This window comes from Diorhabda sublineata, chromosome 4 (genome assembly GCF_026230105.1).
Source record: "Diorhabda sublineata isolate icDioSubl1.1 chromosome 4, icDioSubl1.1, whole genome shotgun sequence".
Classification (NCBI taxonomy): domain Eukaryota; kingdom Metazoa; phylum Arthropoda; class Insecta; order Coleoptera; family Chrysomelidae; genus Diorhabda; species Diorhabda sublineata.
Window position 1 is genome coordinate 30,792,025 of NC_079477.1, and position 22,370 is coordinate 30,814,394.

At 30.1% G+C, this 22,370-nt stretch overlaps 1 protein-coding gene across 6 annotated transcripts in view; it reads right to left on the reverse strand.

Annotated features, from left to right (window-relative positions):
- Positions 1-17,221, reverse strand: part of LOC130442461 (protein tramtrack, alpha isoform-like) — a 78,186-nt gene extending 60,965 nt beyond the window's left edge. For 4 of the 6 annotated variants that reach the window (XM_056776584.1, XM_056776586.1, XM_056776589.1 and 1 more), the window contains exons 1-2: positions 15,287-15,509; positions 5,746-6,615 (exon numbers count right to left, since the gene is read on the reverse strand). In XM_056776584.1, the coding sequence (XP_056632562.1) occupies positions 5,746-6,580 (835 nt within the window). In that variant the 5' untranslated portion in view covers positions 6,581-6,615; positions 15,287-15,509. Of the gene's footprint in view, positions 1-5,745; positions 6,616-15,286; positions 15,510-15,848 lie in introns of those variants that run through there. The other 2 variants (XM_056776585.1, XM_056776588.1) reach the window with 1 other exon arrangement.
- Positions 17,222-22,370: the final 5,149 nt, after the last annotated feature.

Below are 22,370 nucleotides of genomic sequence, written 5' to 3' on the forward strand. Positions count from 1 at the left end.
TGCTTAATTACGTCACCAGCGCCGATTGAGTACACCACGTTACTTTGTTTTACCATCCTTCCGCGTCATATTAGTTGTATTTTTTGTTAAGATGTCGTAGTTCGGATTGAAAAATGTTCTTTATAAATATTGTATTGCAACAAAATGTACCAACACCACTATTACTGCACCAAATAAATTATTTTTAAGTAACCGTGAGGGAGAAAACTTACGAAAGATATGGTCTGATCTTATGGAGAGTGAAAGGAATACTGTTTTATCAAGTACAAGTAATCGGTTTTGTTGTGAAGATTAATTCGAAGTAAGTACGTACTTTCATTTCTTAAATAGTATATTTAGTAGAATAAATTAACGGGTACCATCGGTTTTTAAGAATTAATAATTTTTAAGATTCACATTTAACACGGAGCAAATTTTATCCCTAGAGTATTTGTAAAAAATAGAATTGGTCTGATTTTCATGAAGAAATCGTGTAAATATTGTGCGGACATATTATTTTTATATAAAAACCTTCATATTGTTCCTATTAAGTATTAAGTATGACAACCTAAGAATTCAATATCAAAAATTACAATAAATAATGATATTGAAGAAAGATTTGTAAAAAGTATACTTAAAGCCATGATTTTCATTCTTACAAAAAATGCAATTACAAAAAGATTCAAATAATGGATGGATCTGTTAAACAATTACAGTTTTATGAAACAATTATGAGTGAAATTGAAATAAATAATACATTTATGAATAGCATTGTATTTTCCCATAAGGTAACATTTTGCTTGTGAATCGACATAATTGGTGATATTGGTCGGATAATAATCCGCATTGGACGTTAGAAGGTAAAATCTAAAACTAAATATGGCATTCAAGAGATTGTTTCATGTTACTAGTTTGATTTTTGCACCTACAGGGCCTTAATAGAAAATGCCAGGAAAACTGAATACAATTGTTATTCATTGGTTATTTAATTCAGAAATAAAGAAAAATACAACTATTACGAACAAAGAAATACGTATAAACAAAACACACGAAGGAAGTCTGAATAAAAATAATGAGACAGTAACTTAATTTGACATGATTCAAGTCTTCTCAAAGTGTTATTGTTTTAAATCGCATCATTTTCAATGGCTTGTATAGCTGAATATGATAAACGTTGTTAAAACAGACACTTTCAAGACACTGAAAGATCGTTCCACCGTTTCAGGGATGGTCAAAAACAATTACAGAAGGTCGAACAAATTAGTGAATATATTTTGGTTGCGAAATTTTCCAAACTTGAATTTAGAAAACAAATTTGGCACAAGATGTCGATCAAGTTGGTGGTATGATCATTATTTTACCTTACCATTGAATTTGATAGTAAACAGTAAATCGTAAATCAGAGACCCACTAAACCTGGTATCAGTACATTCAGCAATATCAAATCTAATCAAATATAATTATATAGATACCAAATATCTCAACATAAATAGAAAATCTGCATCATTAGAAGCATATAAAATATACAAAACTTAATTTCAGTTAATTTTTCATAAGTCTTAATTAAGCCAGAAATTCAGTGTTCCGCCAATTGGCCCGAACGTGTATATACATAATTGGAAGGAAAGCTGTTACATCATAGTTTCATAATTAGCATCATACTATAATGTTTTCGGTAAATATGTTTAATAAATAATCATCGATATCCATATATACAGTACACGGTCAATTTCTTTTTATATGCCAGGCTAATCAATCATTCCAAAATAGTGGTATAAAAGACGATTGGGAAAAAGCCGGTTTTTAAAAACCGTTTTTACTTATAATTTACGCTATTAATATAAATTTATTTCCATCTCTGACACATAAACTATTTTTAAAAAAGTTTCAGGTACCATGAAAATAACAACATAGTATATTAAAGTGTAATAGTAGGGTCTTTAAAACAAACTAGATTACGAAAGCACGACGGCGTAGAATGTGTAGAGTATCCTCGAATAATTTCAGTTTTTTTTTATTGAATGCAAAACATTAGGGAGTGAGTAGATGAGGTGAAAAACATGCTGTGACATAATTTTCTCATTGTTTCTGAGTTAAAGGTGTTTAAAGTTGCTAAATCAGAACTTATATTTTCTAACTTACACATTCGAACATCCGTAACTTTTACAAGGATAACTTGTACAATATAAAGATAGCAAAAATAAATTTTTCAATCGATTTTTCAACAACTCTTTGATTCACTCGATAGAATAAATGGTTTAGGAAATATTTAGATTTTTAGAAGTGTGTTGAAGTGCACGGTACCCACTTCGAACATTTATTATAGTTTTTTTGTTTTTATTTGATAAATTGCAGACTAACCAAGTTAATTTTGCTACATTTCAATTTTTTCTTTATGTAAGTAATGTCGATGTTCAACAGTATATAGTTCAGCCAGAAATGTTTGATTGTGTTTTAATACGTCCTGTAACTTTTTGATAAACAATCTATTTAAAAATTCACTTTTGCTATCTTTAGATTGTACAGGTTGTTCCCTGTTAAAGTTACGGATGTTCGAATGTATTAGTTTAAAAATATAAGTTCTGATTTCGCAATTTTAAACTCCTATAAATCAGAAACAAGTGGTATGAGAAAATTATGTCACAGCATTATTTTCACGCCATCTGCTCACTCCCGAATTTTTTGCATCAAGTCCCGAAACACCCTGTATAAACTGTGTCCACTTAAGATCGCACCATATTCGCAAATAAAACTTATTTTTTGTACAAAGTTCTGCATGGTTTAAAAACCAAAATACAACCAACAGATTTAAAAAATATTCAGTCGTATACGAGGTACGATTAAAAATATGAATTCCACTCAAGAGCAAAGTACCTTAATTTTTCATAATAACGAAAATTAACTGATTTGTTTTGAAAAATTTGATAACATTTTAGTTTCCAACTTCTTTATTGCAACATTTTGTTGATGTTATAAAATAATTGATACACATGACAAAATTTATTATTTAACAATTTAACGTATAATAAAATGCTAAATGAAAAGGTACATAAAATGTATACCACAATGTAAAGTTGTATTGCTACGGGACTATTATTTTGTTATTTGCAATTACAAAGAAAAGAAATTGAATAAAAGCTGTTTTAATACTCTTTTACTTTCCTTCCAGCACTGTTTTATTACTAAAAATATCAAATATCTGGTTAAAATACTGTTTTGATCAAAGTAAAACGAACTTAAAACAAATCATTATTTCAAATAATCTTGTGCCTTGACGAAGCCAGAGAAAAATACTAAATTCACCTGAGAGAACCAGCAGCATCGGCGCCAAAAAATTGAAGAAGAGCGTCAATGCCGAAAAGAAGAGAAGAGAATAAATTCAAGGTTTAAAAGAAAATCTGAATAAGAACCGACGCAACATCATCTCTAATATTGAAAAACCCCTACTATTCAATCGTAGGTTTTTAAAGTAAACAATTTTTAGGTAAAAGTACAGCATAACATAATTTGATCACATGTAGCCAGAGATGAATCAAATCGAGCGAAAAATCTGCTTTCACTGATTCGAGCTGGGAGCTGACGAACTATTTCGTTTAAGAGCAGCGATCTCAGTTGCGAACTACTATCTCCAAGACTACCAAGATTTCAAGTGCTACGTTTTTCTCACGTTTCTTATCGAATTTATTTTCATGTACTTTAAATGTTTCCATAATAGTCATTACTGTTGTATGGTGTATATTGTTTTCTTGATGTATGTTATTAAATATTTCAGCTACTTCCCCATATGATTAATGATAATCATCCACAATTAACACAATTTCTATTTTTTCTTCTAAATTCAATACCACAGGCATCTATACTTAGAATTTATTGTAACTTTTAAATATGTGTTCAACGTTTAATGTCGGATATGTAAATATCATGGGAAAATTTATCAATATGAACTTACTATTCAACGAGTTGACAATAGGAAAATGTACAAAATCATCATTTCTTTCAACATTTTGTTGGCTGTATATTTAAGCGCAGTTAACAATTTTAAATAAATTTTCTTAATGATATATAATATTCGATATTATAAAAAATTAAGGTAGTTTCCTCTTGAGTGGAATTCATATTTTTACTATACCTCTTATACGAGTGAAAAATTTTATAATCGGTTAGTTTTAGTTTTTGAACCATACAGAAGAACAACTATTTTTCGTAATATACACAAAAATAAAGTTTCCTATATACTACAAACTTAAGTGGACATTATATATATATATATATATATATATATATATTTAAGCTTTTTCGTAGTGGGATTGTGGCAAAATTAAACACCAAAGTGTACTTACTTTAATATATTCCGATCTTTCAAACACTTATGTATTCATCATCTAATAATTAGTTAAGATTCGGCGGTTTTAAATTGTGTGATTTCTTGTAAAAACATGAAATGCGTGGATTTCAAGATTCAATATCAAGCGCCAATTTGTATATTGAATATTGAAATAAATGAATTTTATGTGTTAACAAGAAACTACACAATTTAAAACCACCGAATCTTAACTAACTATTTCCCAGATGATGAATACATAAGTATTCGAACGCTCTGAATATATTAAAGTAAGTACACTTTGGTGTTTAATTTTGCCACAATATACAATTAATAAGTGTTTTCGTAGTGGGATTGCGGCAAAATTAAACACCAAAGTGTACTAGCTCTAATATATTTACGATTTAATCTTATCTAACCTATAAAAATTATTTCTATATCAACCAGAATCAATACGCTTAATATTTCCATCAAGCGTCGAGTTGAATAATGAATTTTGAAATTGATAAACCTAAACTAATTAATGTAAGTAATTTTTATTATTGTTATACTTTTATACATATTTTTATATTGTACTCGACCATAATTTCAGTCCCAGGCGATGAATACATAAGTATTCGAGAGCTCGGAAATATATTAGAGTTTGTACATTATCGTGTTTAATTTTGCCACTATCCCACCACGTAAACAATTATATATCGCGCTATAAACAAGCCATCTAAGCCCAAAGCAGGGTAATAATATTTTTCCATTCTTTTCTATTTCTTGTCTTCGCCTTCTAATCCTGAACTCCTCCGTACATTAGATCTCCTTCTGCCTCGGTATACCATCTTTTTTTGAGTTTTCCATATTTATAACGGTCATTTTCTTTGCTGCTCTAGTTTCCGGCATTATTTCTAAGTGTCCCAGCCATCCTAATCTTCTGTATCTTATAATTTTACTAATTTCTTATTCATACAGGTTCTTTATTTCTTCTTTTCCATACGCCACCCTTCTTTTTCCGTTCTAATATTTTCCTAAATAATTTCCTCTCCTTTATATCTGTTTTCCCCAGTTTCATTTAGCTTTGATATCATAAACATCACAAAAAAATTGAAATAAGAACTAAAAATTGAAAGTGTATCTTTCGTTGTCATGGAACTACTTAGAACATTTTAAAAGCTAAGTTTTTGTAGCATTGAAGGCTGTATTATTTCAATGTTTGTTTTATATGGGAACAAAGCATTCTTTGACACATTCAACACCCGAATGTTGCAACATAAATAATAACGATTGCGGATTTCTTCCTTTTGAATGATACTTTTGCCTTTTTTAGGTATTAGTTTAGGGCTCAGCTTAGATATTAATTAATTTAGGCAAATTATTTAGATTATATATATATATATATATATATATATATATATATATATATATATATATATTAATAAATTATATTAAAGACTTACCGGAAGGATGGAAGTCTTCGTTAAGTTTATTATTATACATTGACTGATCGTTGGAGGATCCGGCTACAGGTTCTGGTTCCGTTTTTACTTTTTCTTCATCCAAATCACCTTCGTTCTTTCCAACACTTGTATCTGAATTATTGCCCGCAAAATTATCCATTCCCATCTTAACTTCCAACATTTCCGGACTACCTTGTACAATATCCTTGTCATAATCATCAGGTCCATTAGAACATCCAGAGAGTTTCCGAGGCCTACCCCTTTTCCTTTTAGGTTGTAGTAAAGCGTTACCTAACATATTTAAATGATTGCCAAACCTTTTACTTTGTTGCAATCTTTGTAAATTTGGCAAATTTTGTAAATTTTGTTGTGTGAGCGAGGAAGCAATTGTATCACATTTTTCTTCATTTACTTCCGTTAGACCTTTTATTCTTAGACTTTCAGCAACTCTTAAAAATGCAGTCAGCCTATCTTGGTCGACACTAACTTCACCTCGATACATGAAATCTAACAGACATCTCATATCGTTATACGGGACGTCTTTTAATATCACAATTGGATGTTTATCAGGATGATTGATAAACAGTGCTTGGAAGTACGGACTGCATGCTGATAGTACCATTTTATGGGCTTTGAGCAATTGTCCTTCCACTGCGAGAGTTACATCAACGAAACTTTCATCGTGGAGTAACTGATCGAATACTGAGAGTAAATTGGATTGATGGTTGTTCCATCTGAGACAAAAACGTTGGGAAGACATGGCTGGCGCAGGTGCTGCTATTCCAGGTTTTAGATACGGTATTTGTTGCGGGTATCGATAGGGTTGGCTTGACATTGGCAATGTAAGGGGATTACTATTTCTGGATTACACTGAAATCATAAAAATATAGATTAATAACAAACTACCAACCACAACAATTATATTAATAAAATTTACACTATTTAAGTACAATAACCTTTTGATTATTTTCTTTCCTATTGACATTTTCGAGCTGTCAATCTAAATTAAACATATCTAAGTATACATATTTTGAAAATATAGTCACGGGGTGTAAATATCATTTCCCCCAATTAATTATCCATAGCAAAATAGAAGAAAAATGATTGGGGAGGACACAATTCTTTTGGCTTACTAATATTATGCATTGGGTAGGTCCAACAATTAAAGAATTGTTTAATGATAGTATGAAATTATTTAATGATAGCTTAAAAACAATCATGGATTACAAAGAAAAAGAAATCAAAATAAAATTCCTCTGAGCAAAGGCGCAAATGATTAGATTTAAAACTGATGTTATTGTTTGGTAGTTTATGACAAAGATAAAAAATATCTTGATTATACTGGAGAACTCAAAAAGCCATGTAACAAATGTATTGTCTAGATATATACAATAGGCAAATAAAATTATATGGTAATGGGACAAAAAGAAGAAGAACAATTAACAATGGTGACAGTAGTAGTAAACAGAATACTTTCAAAATGGGCGAAGAATTTTTATATTTAGGAGCCTGAAAAGCATAAAACCAAGTAGAATAGCAAGCGATAATGAAAAATCTAGAATCTTGTGGGGATAAAAAATTACTTGACCCCCTCAGAATTTAACGAAATTTTAGTGAAGGTTGTTCTCACAAATATTAAGAAAAATACCAATTTTTTATTCAAATTACGGCCTTCTTTTGATTCAGAGCACCACGTATTTTGTCATACAGTTTTTTTCAAAAATCAAATTCAAAATTTTTATTTTGATTTTCTTGTCTTTTTGAAAATTTTCAAAAAATTCCTATAAAAAGAATATACTTTTGGTAAGGGATTCTTGCAATTTCAAAGTGGGAAGCCGATGGGTTCATAGTTGAATAATAATTTTTACAAGGGAAGTTTTAAGAAACTATTATTCAGACTACCTACTACTGATTTCTTTACTATATTACATACTCGTAAATCATGAACTTAAAATTGATTATTTAATATTACATCGTAGGCAAAAATTATTCATATCTTTTGTGAAGTTATAACGACTTCTTCAGATGTTATTACATAATTCCTTCCTGTAGGAGTAGTGCGATCAACTTTACAAAGTACATCTGTCAGTGGTATCCGAAATATGTCCGGTTTTCTTAAATATGAAAATGATGAGAGAGAAATGCTTTATTGTCAAAAAATTGTTACATTTTGTAGACAAAAGCTTATAAAAGCTAATAAAATAACTAAATAAATATAAAAATAAAATTTCAATATACATATGAAAACCACAATGAGTAACAAAATTATAGGTAATAATTAGCGGCATCTCCGGAATTTAATATTATTATTAACATAGGAGTCGTCTAGAAAGTAGAAGGTACTTTCTAGTAAATATACCCTCAAATTATTGAGGAATGCAGGAAAATATATCGATTTGATTTCTATTGGCAAGTGATTGTGCATTTTTTTGCAATGTAAAATATTGAGCCCTTAACTAATTCTGAACGTGGAGTAGGTAGGTAAAGGACGTGCTCCGCGTTCCTAAGTGGATAGCTGAGCAACGATCTTTCTGAAACTGGAGAAGGGTGCTAACGAATTAGGCAAACGGATTCAAAGATGAATAAGGAAGGAAGAATCAGAATTTTTAATATTTTAAAGAAGTCTATTTCGTGAGCCCTGTAGTTTGAAGATTCGCTCAAATTGAGTCGTACCACACGTACCCCAGAAGCGAAGGGCATAACGTAAATGCGACTCAATAAGGGCATAATCACTGTTAAGAAGGTGGATAAGTTGAGTTCTTTGGAAACTGATCTCAGCGCAATGATGAAGAACCAGCACGATGCAGAGAAGTCACTTTTAGTTAATCTTCTTCATTCTTATCTAACACATACCAGTCATCAATATTGATCATAAGTTCGTTCCAACCCACCAATAAAGCGTCCTTAGTGCGGTGAAGATTCTACACAATAGAGATTACATGTTCAAACCGGGCGGTTACCTTTATACGAACGATTCTGTTTTGAGTTCCAACCGACTTAGGTACCGTTTTCGGGACGGAATTTTCGATACTTGGTTGATAGCAAGTACTGTTACAAGAATCGTGCATAGCCAGATATTGCGCAGAAAATATCTATAAACGCTTCTCATAACCGTTCCGAGAAAGGTCCCGACTATCAGGGTGGAACAAACCTCATATATAGCTGTTATATATCTACTAACTTCTGTCATTTGCAGTTTTTCTGGGTATTGGTTGGTCACTGCTCCCTCTGTTATATCTTCAGAGAATATTTTTACATATATCTTTTATAGATTTGAAATTATTGGTTGGCTGAAACGGTTATTCACACTCAACATACTCAGCTTGGGTGGAGAAGGTAAAACTAATGACAGATAAATTTTCAACTGCCCATTCATAAAGTTGGATATGTGTTAAAATTTGGTCTTCATATGGACGTTGTAGGCTTGCTTTTGCAGCAAATCTCTTCATTGTGCCCTCATCTCCATCACAAGGTCCTTTTCCATGGGTAGTGGCGGAAAATGTCATTCTGTCATCGACCCTCGTACTTTACATAGCTGCATTTATAAACCGTTTGAGATATTTGATAAAAATTGGCATTTTTCTTAATCTCTATGAGGACAACCTTCGCACCAAATTTCGTTAAATTCTTAGGGGGTCATTATACCCCGAATTGATTTGATATGGGGTGATCCCTCTACAGTAACCAGACCCACTACACTTTTAAATATAACAGATAGAAAGATATGAGAAGAAAATGATCAGAACAATTTCCACTGGAGTCTACACGGCAGTTGTCAAGGTTAGTGTTGAATTCGAAATGAAATCTAAGTTCCCCGAGATTCTCATGCTATGGAGATGAAACTATTCTAGAAATGGAGACACAACACAATGGCTCCAAGTCTGCATATATAAAGTGAGAAAACAAAAATCATGGTGATATCCAACAATCCAAATTAATTTTATGGTGAAATAACGAGCAGATGAGTAGGAATTAAGCAAGATAATCAGGTCCAGAAAGCAACTAGAATATCGAGGCGCTTGTGGGACATCGTAAGGGACAAAATGTATCAATAGGACTTAGGACTATATTCACCGATGCTTTAGAAACAAAGAGAAAAACCACACAACAGATACGAAGATAATATGAATAATGAAAACTATCACTACAGAATAAAAAACACAGTTGGACACCAGCATCTCGAAAGGACAAATAACAAAATTATTAAGTAATTGTATCTTAACATTTCTTCTTCGAAAGATTTCCTTATTGCTTAAGCTTAAGCACTTTTCTTAAAAATCTGCTTCGAAGCGATTTATCTATATAGGTTTGATTGACAACGTTTGAGCCCTGCCAGACAAGTGTAATATTTTACCTATTGACACTTTCCTAGATAGAAGATGAATATTGAACACATTGTTTACACTACCACTGGATCTACACTCACAATTACACTGTCTGACTCGCGTTTTGATAACCAAGTTAATGTCTTCAGACTGAAGGTACGCAATAAAATTCCAACTTAATAGAAGATGAATGTTTGAAACATTCATAGTTCTCAACTTTCTAAATTTGCTCGTTGGAAAATGAAGGCAGTATCTTCATTCGATTGACTCACAACCATTAATTTTTCAGCTCTTGATATTTTTCATAAGAAGAATTTGTCCTCATAAATATTTTTATATTTCAAAACGTCGTGGTCATTGAAACATCTGGATGATTTTTTGCAATGTATAAAATAAATAAAATGCCAATGACCATTTATTTGGTTAACTATTATTGTTATTTTGATGTAGACACGATTAATTATTTAGTTATTGAAACAATTTGACCAAATGCGTCATGTTTGGCATTTACATTGTCCTTGCAAATTATGATGACTGAATTGGCACGGAATTTTGAAAAAATGTAATGAATAATGGTATTTTTATTTTAACAGTTGACAGAAATGACGCTTCAAATACATAATAGTTTTGTGTAATACTCTTAGTTATTATCTAAATTTTGAACATTGAATTCACTAATTATACTTCGTACCCACTCTATTCGCCAGATCTAGTCCCTACAAATTTTATCTGTATGCAGAGTTAATAAAACGTCGAAAAGTAAAAATATTGCACTATATTGATGATTAAATGAGAATTTGTACAAATAAGTTTTGTTTTCTTCGTTTACTATGTTGTATAAAAATAAGTCCAACAGATTAGTAAAGATAAGAATATGAAGTCGTTTAAAAATCATTAATAAATTGAAGATTATTTTAGTGGTTGAAATTATTATATTTGAATTACAAATCAATTTTCAAAATATTTAAATACGTATTAAATATAATTAGTTATGCAGTGAAAAAGTCATTTTCAAATCTAACTTGTTATTTGTGGTATCAATTATTTATTTAATACTGAGTTTGTTTACTTTTAATAAAAACTTACAATTAAAATTCTTTTGCTAGATATTTCCAACTTACTAACTTAATTGTAGCTTTTTAAACCCAAATACCAACTATATATGAATAATGAAGTTTGTTTGAAAAATTATTTCACTTTTCTTCTTTTTTATGGAAACATTTGTTGCTGTATTATTAATTTTATTTCTGTATAATGTCTCTTCTATATTACACATCAATTTTTTTTGAGGGAGAAGAATAAAATCTTCAAGAAGACAACAGTCAGTTGACGTTAACCAGTAGCCACAAAGAACCCCTTCTCATTATAAGTACACAGTACTAGAGAATCTCTTTGATAGGACTTCATGGACTGCTACTTAACATAAGTAAATTTTTGCAAAATTTGAACAAAAAATGCAGGAATTCTTCAATAGATTATTTCAAAAGCTTGAAATATTTATACTAATCAATAATAAACATTATTCAGATATAATAATTGAATACATTCGTTCCATAAAATTTTAAGCCATAAAACAGTGAAATTATAAGATAAATTAAAATATGAAATAAATGGAGAGCATGTGCAATGGTTTATTTTCAAAAATGAAACATTTTAATAAACAAAGGAAGCCTTACTTAGCAAAAAAAGGAATTCCTGAGCTAGTAAATACTACTTCTAATAAATAGCTACCCCGATGAGATATCCAGAAATCATATAAGCTTTTGTAGTCGAAACGTAATTTGAAAAAAAAATATCAGAAGCAGCATTATAATTTCAGAATAAAACAATCCAAAACTACGCAGTTTTCTTTTTGAACATCTTATTTCCTTTGGTTCATTATTTAATTTTCCTCCCCCCACAACTGCAATTTACTGTATGGATACCCTCCTCAGTATTGTTTTTATATGTCTTCTGTTTATTTATCATATCTGTTTGGTTATATTTTCATGTGCCTGTATCAATTAAATGGCATCTATTATTTTTTTCATTGAATGTTCTTATTTAGCCATTTTCATTTTTCTTCTATTGTTTATCTTCATTGGTATCCACCTTACAATACATTCTTGTACTATGTAATATTCACTAGCATGTATTAACAAGTTGTTTATTCATGTTTTAATTTCCTAACCTAATACAATTTCTTAAAAAGGAGGCTAGCATCAAACACTTTCCATTTCTTTTGTTTTGAAGGTGTTTTACGATGTGTTCTGATAGTATTTATTTATTCATGAATCAAAGATGGTGCACACATTCTAAATTTGCTAGTCCTTAATTCATCTCGTTTCCCTCAATATGAAAAATTATATCTGGACAATATCTGTAGACCATTCCTCAGATCCTCAATAGAGTGTAAACATATTTGTTTAAATAATTTATAAACACTTGAATTTCTTTGTATGTTATCACTATTGTTAGATATCGAGATAATATTATCTTCAAAATGATATGATTATAGCTAAAATTTGTATGATTTTATTTTTCTGTTCTTCACATGTAAATTAAAATGCTAAATTATTTTTGTATAATTATAATTGTATAATTATATACATACTCGTTTTACTATGGTATTTTCTTAAAAATTCCAATACTTTCTTCAATTGAATGAAAATCAAGAAGTACACAGGAATAAATTATATTTGATTATTAGTATAAATAATTGGTCATCTCATGATTTCAACATCTTGTTCAATGTAATTTTCCACCATTCAGAATGTATTGAAAAGTACTTCCTATTTTGTATTAGTTTTGTAGCCTTTTTTTGAAATTCTTTCTATTTTTAGCAGTAAAGACAGTAAAGGGTCAAAAAATGCACTGTATTCATCTGCAGTCACAGTAGACTAGAGTAGAACACCTTGAAGACTATATTCTTTTATTCAATGTTACAAACTTTTGCTCATCAGTCCCAATTTTTGGTTGATATATTTTGGTGTTCCTCAGATCAATTTGGTGGTTTCGAGACATCCACTGTATCATAATAATCTAGCCTGTATTGAGAAGATTCCTTTTATCTGAGATAATGGTGCACTTAAAACCTATTCCATTTACTTGTAACAACTGTAATTTCTATTAAAAATTGGGTGTGCCAGAATGAAACTTGCAAGTTGTTTCTGGTGTTACAAATTTTTTAACAGTCCATTTGACATAGTAACTTGCTATTTTGAAATCTTATGATTGCCTTGAGTAGACCAGTGTTTTTAACTACAAAATTTTTTGTTAGGGTATTCTGCATTATATTTATTCTTATTATCATTAAAACAAAGAATGTCACTCATGAATTTAGATTGAAAGAAATGTCAGCATATGTTTTGATTTTTTGGCAATGTGTGAGTAAATAACAATAAAACCAGTTACCTTTTCACTGTGATAAAGTATTTTGGCAGGGGGTACAATAAAATATATTCATCAAATGGTTTTAAAAAGTGTATTGTTAAAATATAAATAAAAATAGAAGTAGTCAAATACTTTTGAGAGGTAATGACAGAGAAATAATTTAGTATCGACATGCTTTAATTTATAATGTTCCTTGAAGATTGGGTAATTAATTCATATAAGCATATAATTAATCCCTTTATATGAAAAACATCAATTTTTAAAAATAAAGTTCACAGAAACAAATTTGAAGCTCAAGAATTTTCTCAGAAGAAATGAAAAGTTATTAAGTATACAATGGTAGTGTTTAGGTTTCATTCAGGAGCAAATGATTAATTACAATATCATACAAAAGCCTTTCCAAAGAAGTATTGAACAAGCAGGAAAAAATAATTTATATTAGCGCCTTGTATACAAGGATATTTTTTCTTCCAATTGTAGATGATATCAGTATACAATTATAGGATAATAATTGAATAATATATAATTAGGTTCTTTTACAACTGTGAAGATGGTAGTTTGAAATATAATTAAGTACTAGGAAACTTACGGAATTGAATGAAATACTAAATAAGAAAGCAAAAGGCAAATTAAAAAGCACAATATTTCCAGTATAAGTATGTAAATAGTTTTTTAATGGAAACATTAGAAATCAATTTAAAACATATTTAACATAACAAAAGTAAGAATACCTGAAAGCATCAGGATGATTATCCAAGCAGAAAGAGTCTGAATTTAATAAGTTTTAATGGAGATTAAGTATAAAATGATAAATTATATTAATTGAAATGACAAATTAATGTTATTCTGACATAATATATTATTCATACTTAACACATTTGAAGTTATATAGAATAAATCTTAAAAATAAACATTTCCAATATTTTAAACCATTAACTTTTTTATAAATGGAGATGTAAAAAAAACTTTTTATTGAGCTTTAGGTTATTAAATGGTATGGAACCAGTTATTAATGGATATTTTATATATTATATTTTTACCGCATGAAAGTTGCACTTGTATTCACCAAACTACTATATCTATTTAATAGGTGAAATTGTCTAACAATAAAAAGAGATTTTTCCATAGTTGTTCATTATTAACCTGTATACTGAAAACCCACTATCTTATAATATGTATGTAGAAGTTTTTTATTGCAATAGATAAATTTTCATCTCATGTATGCTAAAAAACAATAAGAAGATGGTCTAAATATACTGGTAATATGAAACATAAGGCCTGATTGATGAACATTATTCACACAGGTGTCCACCAGAGATACGGAATCGTTCTTGAACTCATATTACATCATAGTGAATCTCCCCTCCCGTAAAGAAGTCAATAAAGCAATATAAACATAATAGTTTGTTATGTATTTACAGCCGGATTCTGATATTTATTTGACAATGAAGAGAATAATTAATTTAAAATAGGCAACCCTCGAAGCGAAAATGGCACAGCCCTCCGCCATATTTAAAATTCGCAAGTCGTGCAAAGCTACACCCCGCCTACTCTACAGTTTCGACTGAGTTTACGCAACCCTTTTCAAATTATCTAAATTTAAATCCACTATGAGAACAAAAATAACCATGTAAACGATGTTCCGATGAAAATGTGGGTGAATTAATTCATGCTGCGGGCACGTCATGAGGGTTTCGTATTGATTTAAGGAAATATATCGATTTAAAAAGCAGGGTAAATCAAAGCAACGTTAAAAGTTGTACTATTTCAAGTATTGACGTTAAATAAACTTGTATATGTATGTAGTGGATAGTGATTAAGATTTATAATTCAATGGTAATTACCTTTTGACAGTGTCACCATTAAAAACAAAAGGGTTAAATCCCCAAACAGGATAACTAAACACACCACAACACTTCAAGTCGCCATGTCAGCAAATAATAGTCTGTCTCTGTTGGGTTCGGAACTTATCGGGGTAGCTCGGGGTACAAAGAACCGCGAAGCCTTTGAATGTTTTTAGCGCACAATCGCGTTTTTCCCTTGTAAGACCTGCGGATATCATAAATGCACCGTTATACTTACCTTCCTGTACATAATTCTATTTCACACGGTTTGTGGTTAGATTAAATTATAGTATCCATTATGAATTTCCAAGAGAAATCTTTAGAAATTATATTCTAACAAATTCAAATAAAAGTTGTGTAATTAGCTGCATAAATAATATGCCATAGTGGATGTGTCATTTAAAAATTAAAGGTGTGTTAAAAATAGTTATTTAGTCAGTGAATCGGTTTTAAACAAATCTCAAACGGTATTATTTTAATCTCTAATATTATAATGTTGTAGCTTATGTCATGCGCCTTGAAGGAGGGTGTGCGCAAAACGCTTATATTCTAAAACACTTACGCAATATATTGTCCTTGTAACTAACTATCAAGCCTTGCCTGACGTCTCACAAATTGTTTACTTGCAGCACATGTAAAAACACACCACTAGTGTTGACAGTTCACAATGTTTACGGGCCGCGGGGTGCATTAGGAATGGGGTAGACGATGTACTAGTGTGCGGGTTGAACAAGAACAACTATCAGTGGTGCACACCCTTCTACTAACTAAATGGAACTCGACGGCGAGCCCCGCGCAACTATGGCTGAGAATACCACCACTACACAGTCGCGGTGACCTTGGGAGTTGTGGATGCCCAAACGTTCAAATGTTTACTGGGTGCGGTGGTCGTTTAGACGTGATTTGAGAACATCTGGCCGACTAGATATTAGCTCTTATGTTGAGGGCTCGAATAGTGGCCCAAATTTATTGTGATGGGTGTGTTGACTGCTATTTTACTCGATTCTCGTCTTGGGTGATTGCACTGAAACGGGGATACACGTGCACTCTTTACCGTGGGGTGGTTGACCCCCCAGAAAAAGAGGACGACTTTTTGACTCTTCGTAACACTTTTTTAAAAGAATGCTGCCCGTATATGTGCGTTCGGGTACACGATCACATAGGGGTGGGTGGAATTGAGATAAGGCAGTTCAAATCGAGTCAAGTAGAAAGTTAAAGCCGCATTATATATTTTCATATTTTGTGTAACAGGTGTGATATATGAGTATTTCATTCAAATATATATTTTTTATTGATCGCTGATAATTAGGATTATATTTTTTAATGCGTTTCTTTTTTTGTTGCTTATTAATTTAAAAAAAAAATATTGATGCATTTTTCAGGATATTTATTCAATTTGTTTTTACTCGCCAAAATTTGTTACGCATTACTGATTAAATTTTGAAATAGATTATACCAGGAACGTACTTTTAGTTTGGGGTCAATGATAATGAAATTATCAACCAATTTTGATTATATTTATAAAAAAAATTTACTTCGAGATGGGTTCTAAAAAAATTGAAAATCCTTTTGGATTAATCAACAATATTTATTGAATATTTAATTATGAATCATAAAAGTATATCAAGCAGTTTTTATTTTCTTTGCTAGGTTATCATATATTTTATTAGAATAAAAAATACATTATATAAAATCTAAACCAAAAGGTTTTATTGAAAAAAGACAGATATTGTCACATACAGCTATGAATTTTTTCAAGTTATTCTTCGTTTTTTGTTAGTTTCGGATTCAAGAAAGGAAGACTTTTAAGAATTCTCTGTTAAAGTTCATTGACCTACGTATCTACTAAGCTGTTTATGGATCATATTGGAAACATCAATATAAACTACTATTTTATTGAAATGTATTCTTTTAATATTATCAGTTAGAAAATGGGAATGATATAAATTGATATTTTAATTCGCCTTTTTATAAATTATAATTATTTTCGTTATAATTTCGGATAATTTTATACTTTAACGGTCCTCTTTTATTATCTAGAATACCGAAAAATCATCCGATTTCGATGAATTTTTTTTAAATCTTCGTTTTTACGGCGGATTTACGGAAAAAATGGGAAATTTCTCACCCGGAGATTTCATAATGTTTTATGACTTTAAATGTAATCATAAACGCACTTCTTCGCATATAATCGTTCACAACTTTTTTACAAAGCATCAAACTCAGTTTATATATTTATTTATGAATCTACACATTTTGGGAAAAAAAATTGAAAAATATTTCTCTATTCATTTTTTGTCTCTAACAGTAAGAACTTTTTTTAATTGTAAAAATTTTTCAATTTTTCCAAGTTAACTATTAATATTGTTCATGTATTTTGAAAATGTTTTTGTTCATATAACTTTAATAATTTATTAATAAAGAAAGCTACAAACGATTAAATGTGAGGAAAGGTCAATTTTAAGAGTAATTGTTATTATATTTAATTGAAAAAACATGATAAATCAATTTTTTTTTCAATTTGTTAGTTTTTTTGTGTAGATTATGAAAAAAATATAACTTCATTTGATTATTTGGAAAAAAGTTATCAACAATTATACGTGAATGAGTGCATTTTCATGAACATTTAAAACCCTGAAATCAATATAAGTTTTAATTTTTTTTATTTCCATAATTTTTTTCGTAAATCCGCCGTAAAAACGAAGATTTCAAAAAAATTCCTGGAAGTAGGATGATTTTTCGATTTTCTAGAGCCCAGAAGCGAGGTGACCGCGAATGTATAAAATTACCTAATTTCGTATCTTATATAAGGTTGAATGTTGTTGGAAAAATCTTTAGCTTTGTCCATTAGCATACCGAACTCCGTAATAACAATTTTTTTAAATTGATTCTCTGTAACTATTTTATCATAATGATGGCTATTCATCTATTTTATGTAATATAGAGATACTTATCTCAATTGAACTGCATCTCTCATCTGCTACAAGGTAGGTAGGTACTTTAATATAATTTAGAAGTGGAATATCAATACATACCTTGTCCATTATATTTTATTTGATTTTGTTTTGCATCTATTGGACTCACTGAAACTACAAGTAAATATATATTCATACAAAATACAATTAATATAATTTTAAAATTTAATAATGTTTATAAACGTCTGTAATCCAACTTTATTGAAACTATATGTTGGTTGTCTTGTAGAAGGATCAAATTGTCTATTTATGATTTTTAAAAGTGTATCTTGTCCAAAAAGATTTGGAAAAAACTTATTTTACAAAGATTCTTGGCGTTTCAATTTTTATAATCTTTAATAGAATGTGCAATGTTGAAATAATATCAACTCTGATTAATTCACCCACCATGATAAGTATAAAAGGTATAAGGTCATGTTTTTTGTGTATCTATTGATTATTTTTCTTTGCCAATCTTTATTTTTGAATATGAGTGGACTTTAACCTAATATTGTAATTTTTTGTAAAAACTATGATCTATTTGTATGAATGAGAGGGTAATAAAATAATCCATAGGTGTATCACTTCTTTTAATTGACAGTTGAATTATTTTCTCTATACTCTATACCTCGAGTATTTTGGTATGCAATAACATTTCTATAAATATAATGAATATATTGGGTGTACACTTACATTTTCACCTAATCAACCTGCTTATTAGTTTTAAATAGCGGGTAGTATTTTGAGAACATTATGTCACACTGGTTATATAGGTATAAGGGTTCAAAGTTTGATACTATAAGTTCAACTCTTCTTAGAATTCGAAATCAGATGAACGGTCCCAACCAATATTCACAACGAGTGGATCGATCATTTCAACAGTAATATTGTCCAACTTCTACGTTTTCTCTTTTTCTTCAATCGTATGATTAACTGACTTTTGCAAGTTTTCTTGCTTCTCATTATATACAGGCTTCAAAAACAACTGTTTAATATCACTTCTCTTAAAAGAATTAGTTTTTCTTGAAACTTCTTCCTTTATCTGTGCCCATAGTTCAATCAGGTTTAGTTCAGAATGATATGGTGGAGATCCAACCACTGTCATTCCACGATTTTCTGCAGCACCTAGAATACAGTTCTTCTCTCACAGAACCAGAATGAAATTTTATATTCTTTGAATTCAGCCAATTCCGTAACTCTTTTTTTAATTATTTGGTTTTGGACAAGGAAGAAGATCTATCATTTGTTCGAACAATTCTTTAAAAACATCAGTATTCATGTCCTCATAGTAGTTACCGGAACGAGTAGATTCAAAAGTTAATAAATGTGTTTGACGGTATAAATAATTCTGTATTACTATCTGAAAGCTAGGGTGTCTCGTGTCCAGTTGTTAACAATCCGTAACTTTTACAGGGACAACATGTACAATATAAATATAGCAAAAATGAATTTTTCATATGATTTTTTGTTTAACTCGATAAAATTCATGGTTTAGAAGGTATGTAGATTTTTAGATCGTTCTAGATGCCAAGGAAACTGTCCGCCATTATGAAAAATTCTGAAGAAAATCAGCATAAATTGTGATTATTAATTGAAATTTCTTCCAGGAGGTATCGAATTACATACTGTCGAACATCGAGTTACTATCTACATAAGAAAAAAGTTGAAATGTAGAAAATTTGGTTAATCTTCAACTTATCAAATAAAAACAAAAAACCATAATGCATGCTTAAAGTGAGCACTTTGCACTACTACACACTTCCGGAGTCTGCGGAAGATACTTTTTCGAACTTCTATGTTTACCGATGTTGCATATACCAAACATTTAAGATTTCCCAAAAAAAGTAATCCATTGTATTCAATTCAGGGGAACGTGGTGGCCATGCAAATGGACCTTCCCGACCAAGCCCCCTATTAGGAAAAATATTATTTTTTATATTTCAATTTTCAACCTCTTTCAAGTTTTTCTTTATGTCAGTAATAGGATCTTCGACAGTATGTAGTAGAAAAATTTCTTAATTTATTATTATTATTTATTATTAGTTCTCCAGGAAATTTTCTAATGCGTAAGAATTTTCAATAAATAATTAAAATTTCTGATAATTTTCTTCAGAATCTTTTTGTGGTGAACGGTTTCCTTGGCATGTACAACAATCTGAAAATTCACATATCTCGTAAACAATAAATTTTATCGATTTATCGATTTAAAAAATAGATTGAAAAATTTATTTATGCCATTTTTAGATTGTACAGGTTTACCCCTGTAAAAGTTACAGATTTTTAACGATTGGATTGAACCGCCCCTGGCTTAAGATAGTAGTGTAGAATTATATAATGCCTTCGAATACACTATAATTTAGGAAATATACTTGAATATAAGTTCTGATTTCGCAAGTCTCGAAACACCTTGTATAGCGAAGTTTGGTTGTATGTTTGTCATTTTGAAATATTGTTGATTGATTTTGAGTTCATTTTGATAACTTAGCTTTTTATCAAAATATTACCTGACAAAAGTAGCGGATCTACGGGGGTTGGTTATTGGGATGTAGCTTTCCTACAAAACGTATGAAAAATGTTTTGTAAGAAGGTAAATTTCATACAAATATAATAAGTTACATGCTTAAAATATATTCATTAGCCCAAACTACTTAGTTCTACTGCTAAGTCTCTAATTGTATGATATCTTTTTAATCGTTTTAATCATTTGTACAATAGCTTAGTTACATTTACTTTGCCAGCAATCAATCAACATAAAGGCCATTTGACATGAGGTAAGACAACGTGCAAGAAATGGCATGCAAGTTCTTGGAAGTTCAAAATATAGTATAGACGAATATTGTACGCTGCTTAACATTACGCAAGTTTCTTTCCATTGCATCATGGTTGGAGTGTGATGGGCAGAAAAGAGTACCTAGGCGATGGTGGGCCAGATAGAATAAAGGAAAACATGAATTCAGCTATAGAATTAATCGAGAAAACATTCAAAATTATATTTGAGAATGGATGAAGAATCAAAAAACTCCAAAGAAAAATAAAACATAAGATAAGTAAGAAATCCTTGGCAAGAGACGTAATATCACCAGATCAGAAACTCATTTTTTCCTAGAATTGCAATATAGATGTTTTGATTTTTGTGTCGTTTATCTAGTTTCATTGAAATGAACTCGCACTATCGAGGACGCACATTTAGTGACTCAGCGGTCCTTTCACAAAATTTTCCCCTGTCCAGCTCCCCACAATAAAATTCTAGATCCGCCACTGCCTGGTTTTTGAATGATAATTTCCGTACATAAATCAAAATATCCCTCGAAGATTTTTCGACCATCTTTGTTCAAATTCAAATTTAAATATACGAAATAGAAGCATTTATCAATTTCAACTTGAAACTGTAAAATCCTAATAATTTCGTTCACTCTAAGTTGTGGAATAATTGTGATGATGTCAGTTTATTGATGAATTTTAAACTATATAATGTATAAGAAACAAATTTAGTATGCACGAAAAGTTCCTTCATAATTAAAACAGTAAAAATATTAAAGACTTGATTAACATGCCACATCCTGCACAATCAGTACAGCCCTTTTATAAATTCAAGTTAATTACCACATACGACTAAGAAGTAAACAGGTTTGGTTTTCAATTTCTTCCTGTTTTTAATTGGCATCAGTAACGGTTTAGCATAATCCTGCTTTTATAAACGGACAGTCTGGAACTTGACGGCGACGTCGAAGTCAATTTGAATTATATAAATAGATACGGTTACAGGGGAGAATAAATTGGCCAAGTAATAGAAGGGTTTATGTGTTTGTTTCCTGTAATTTGGTTGCATATAAACCCAGCCTCACTCTAAAACTTTAATATAATTTGTAAACGGGTTCAAATAATATTTAAAAATTTAAATAAAATAGTTATTTAGGTAAAAAGTATGTAAAGTAGCTAATAGAAAAAATACTGTATGCAATTCGTGTGTAAACGCCCTTTTTTCGATGAATTGCATACAATTACATACAATATTTTTTCTAATAGCGAAAATTTTATCAAAATACAGAAGTGTGATGGTAATTTTCTTTATAAAATGTTTTATATATTTATTAACATTATGATCAAGATTAGAACAAAATAACAAAACA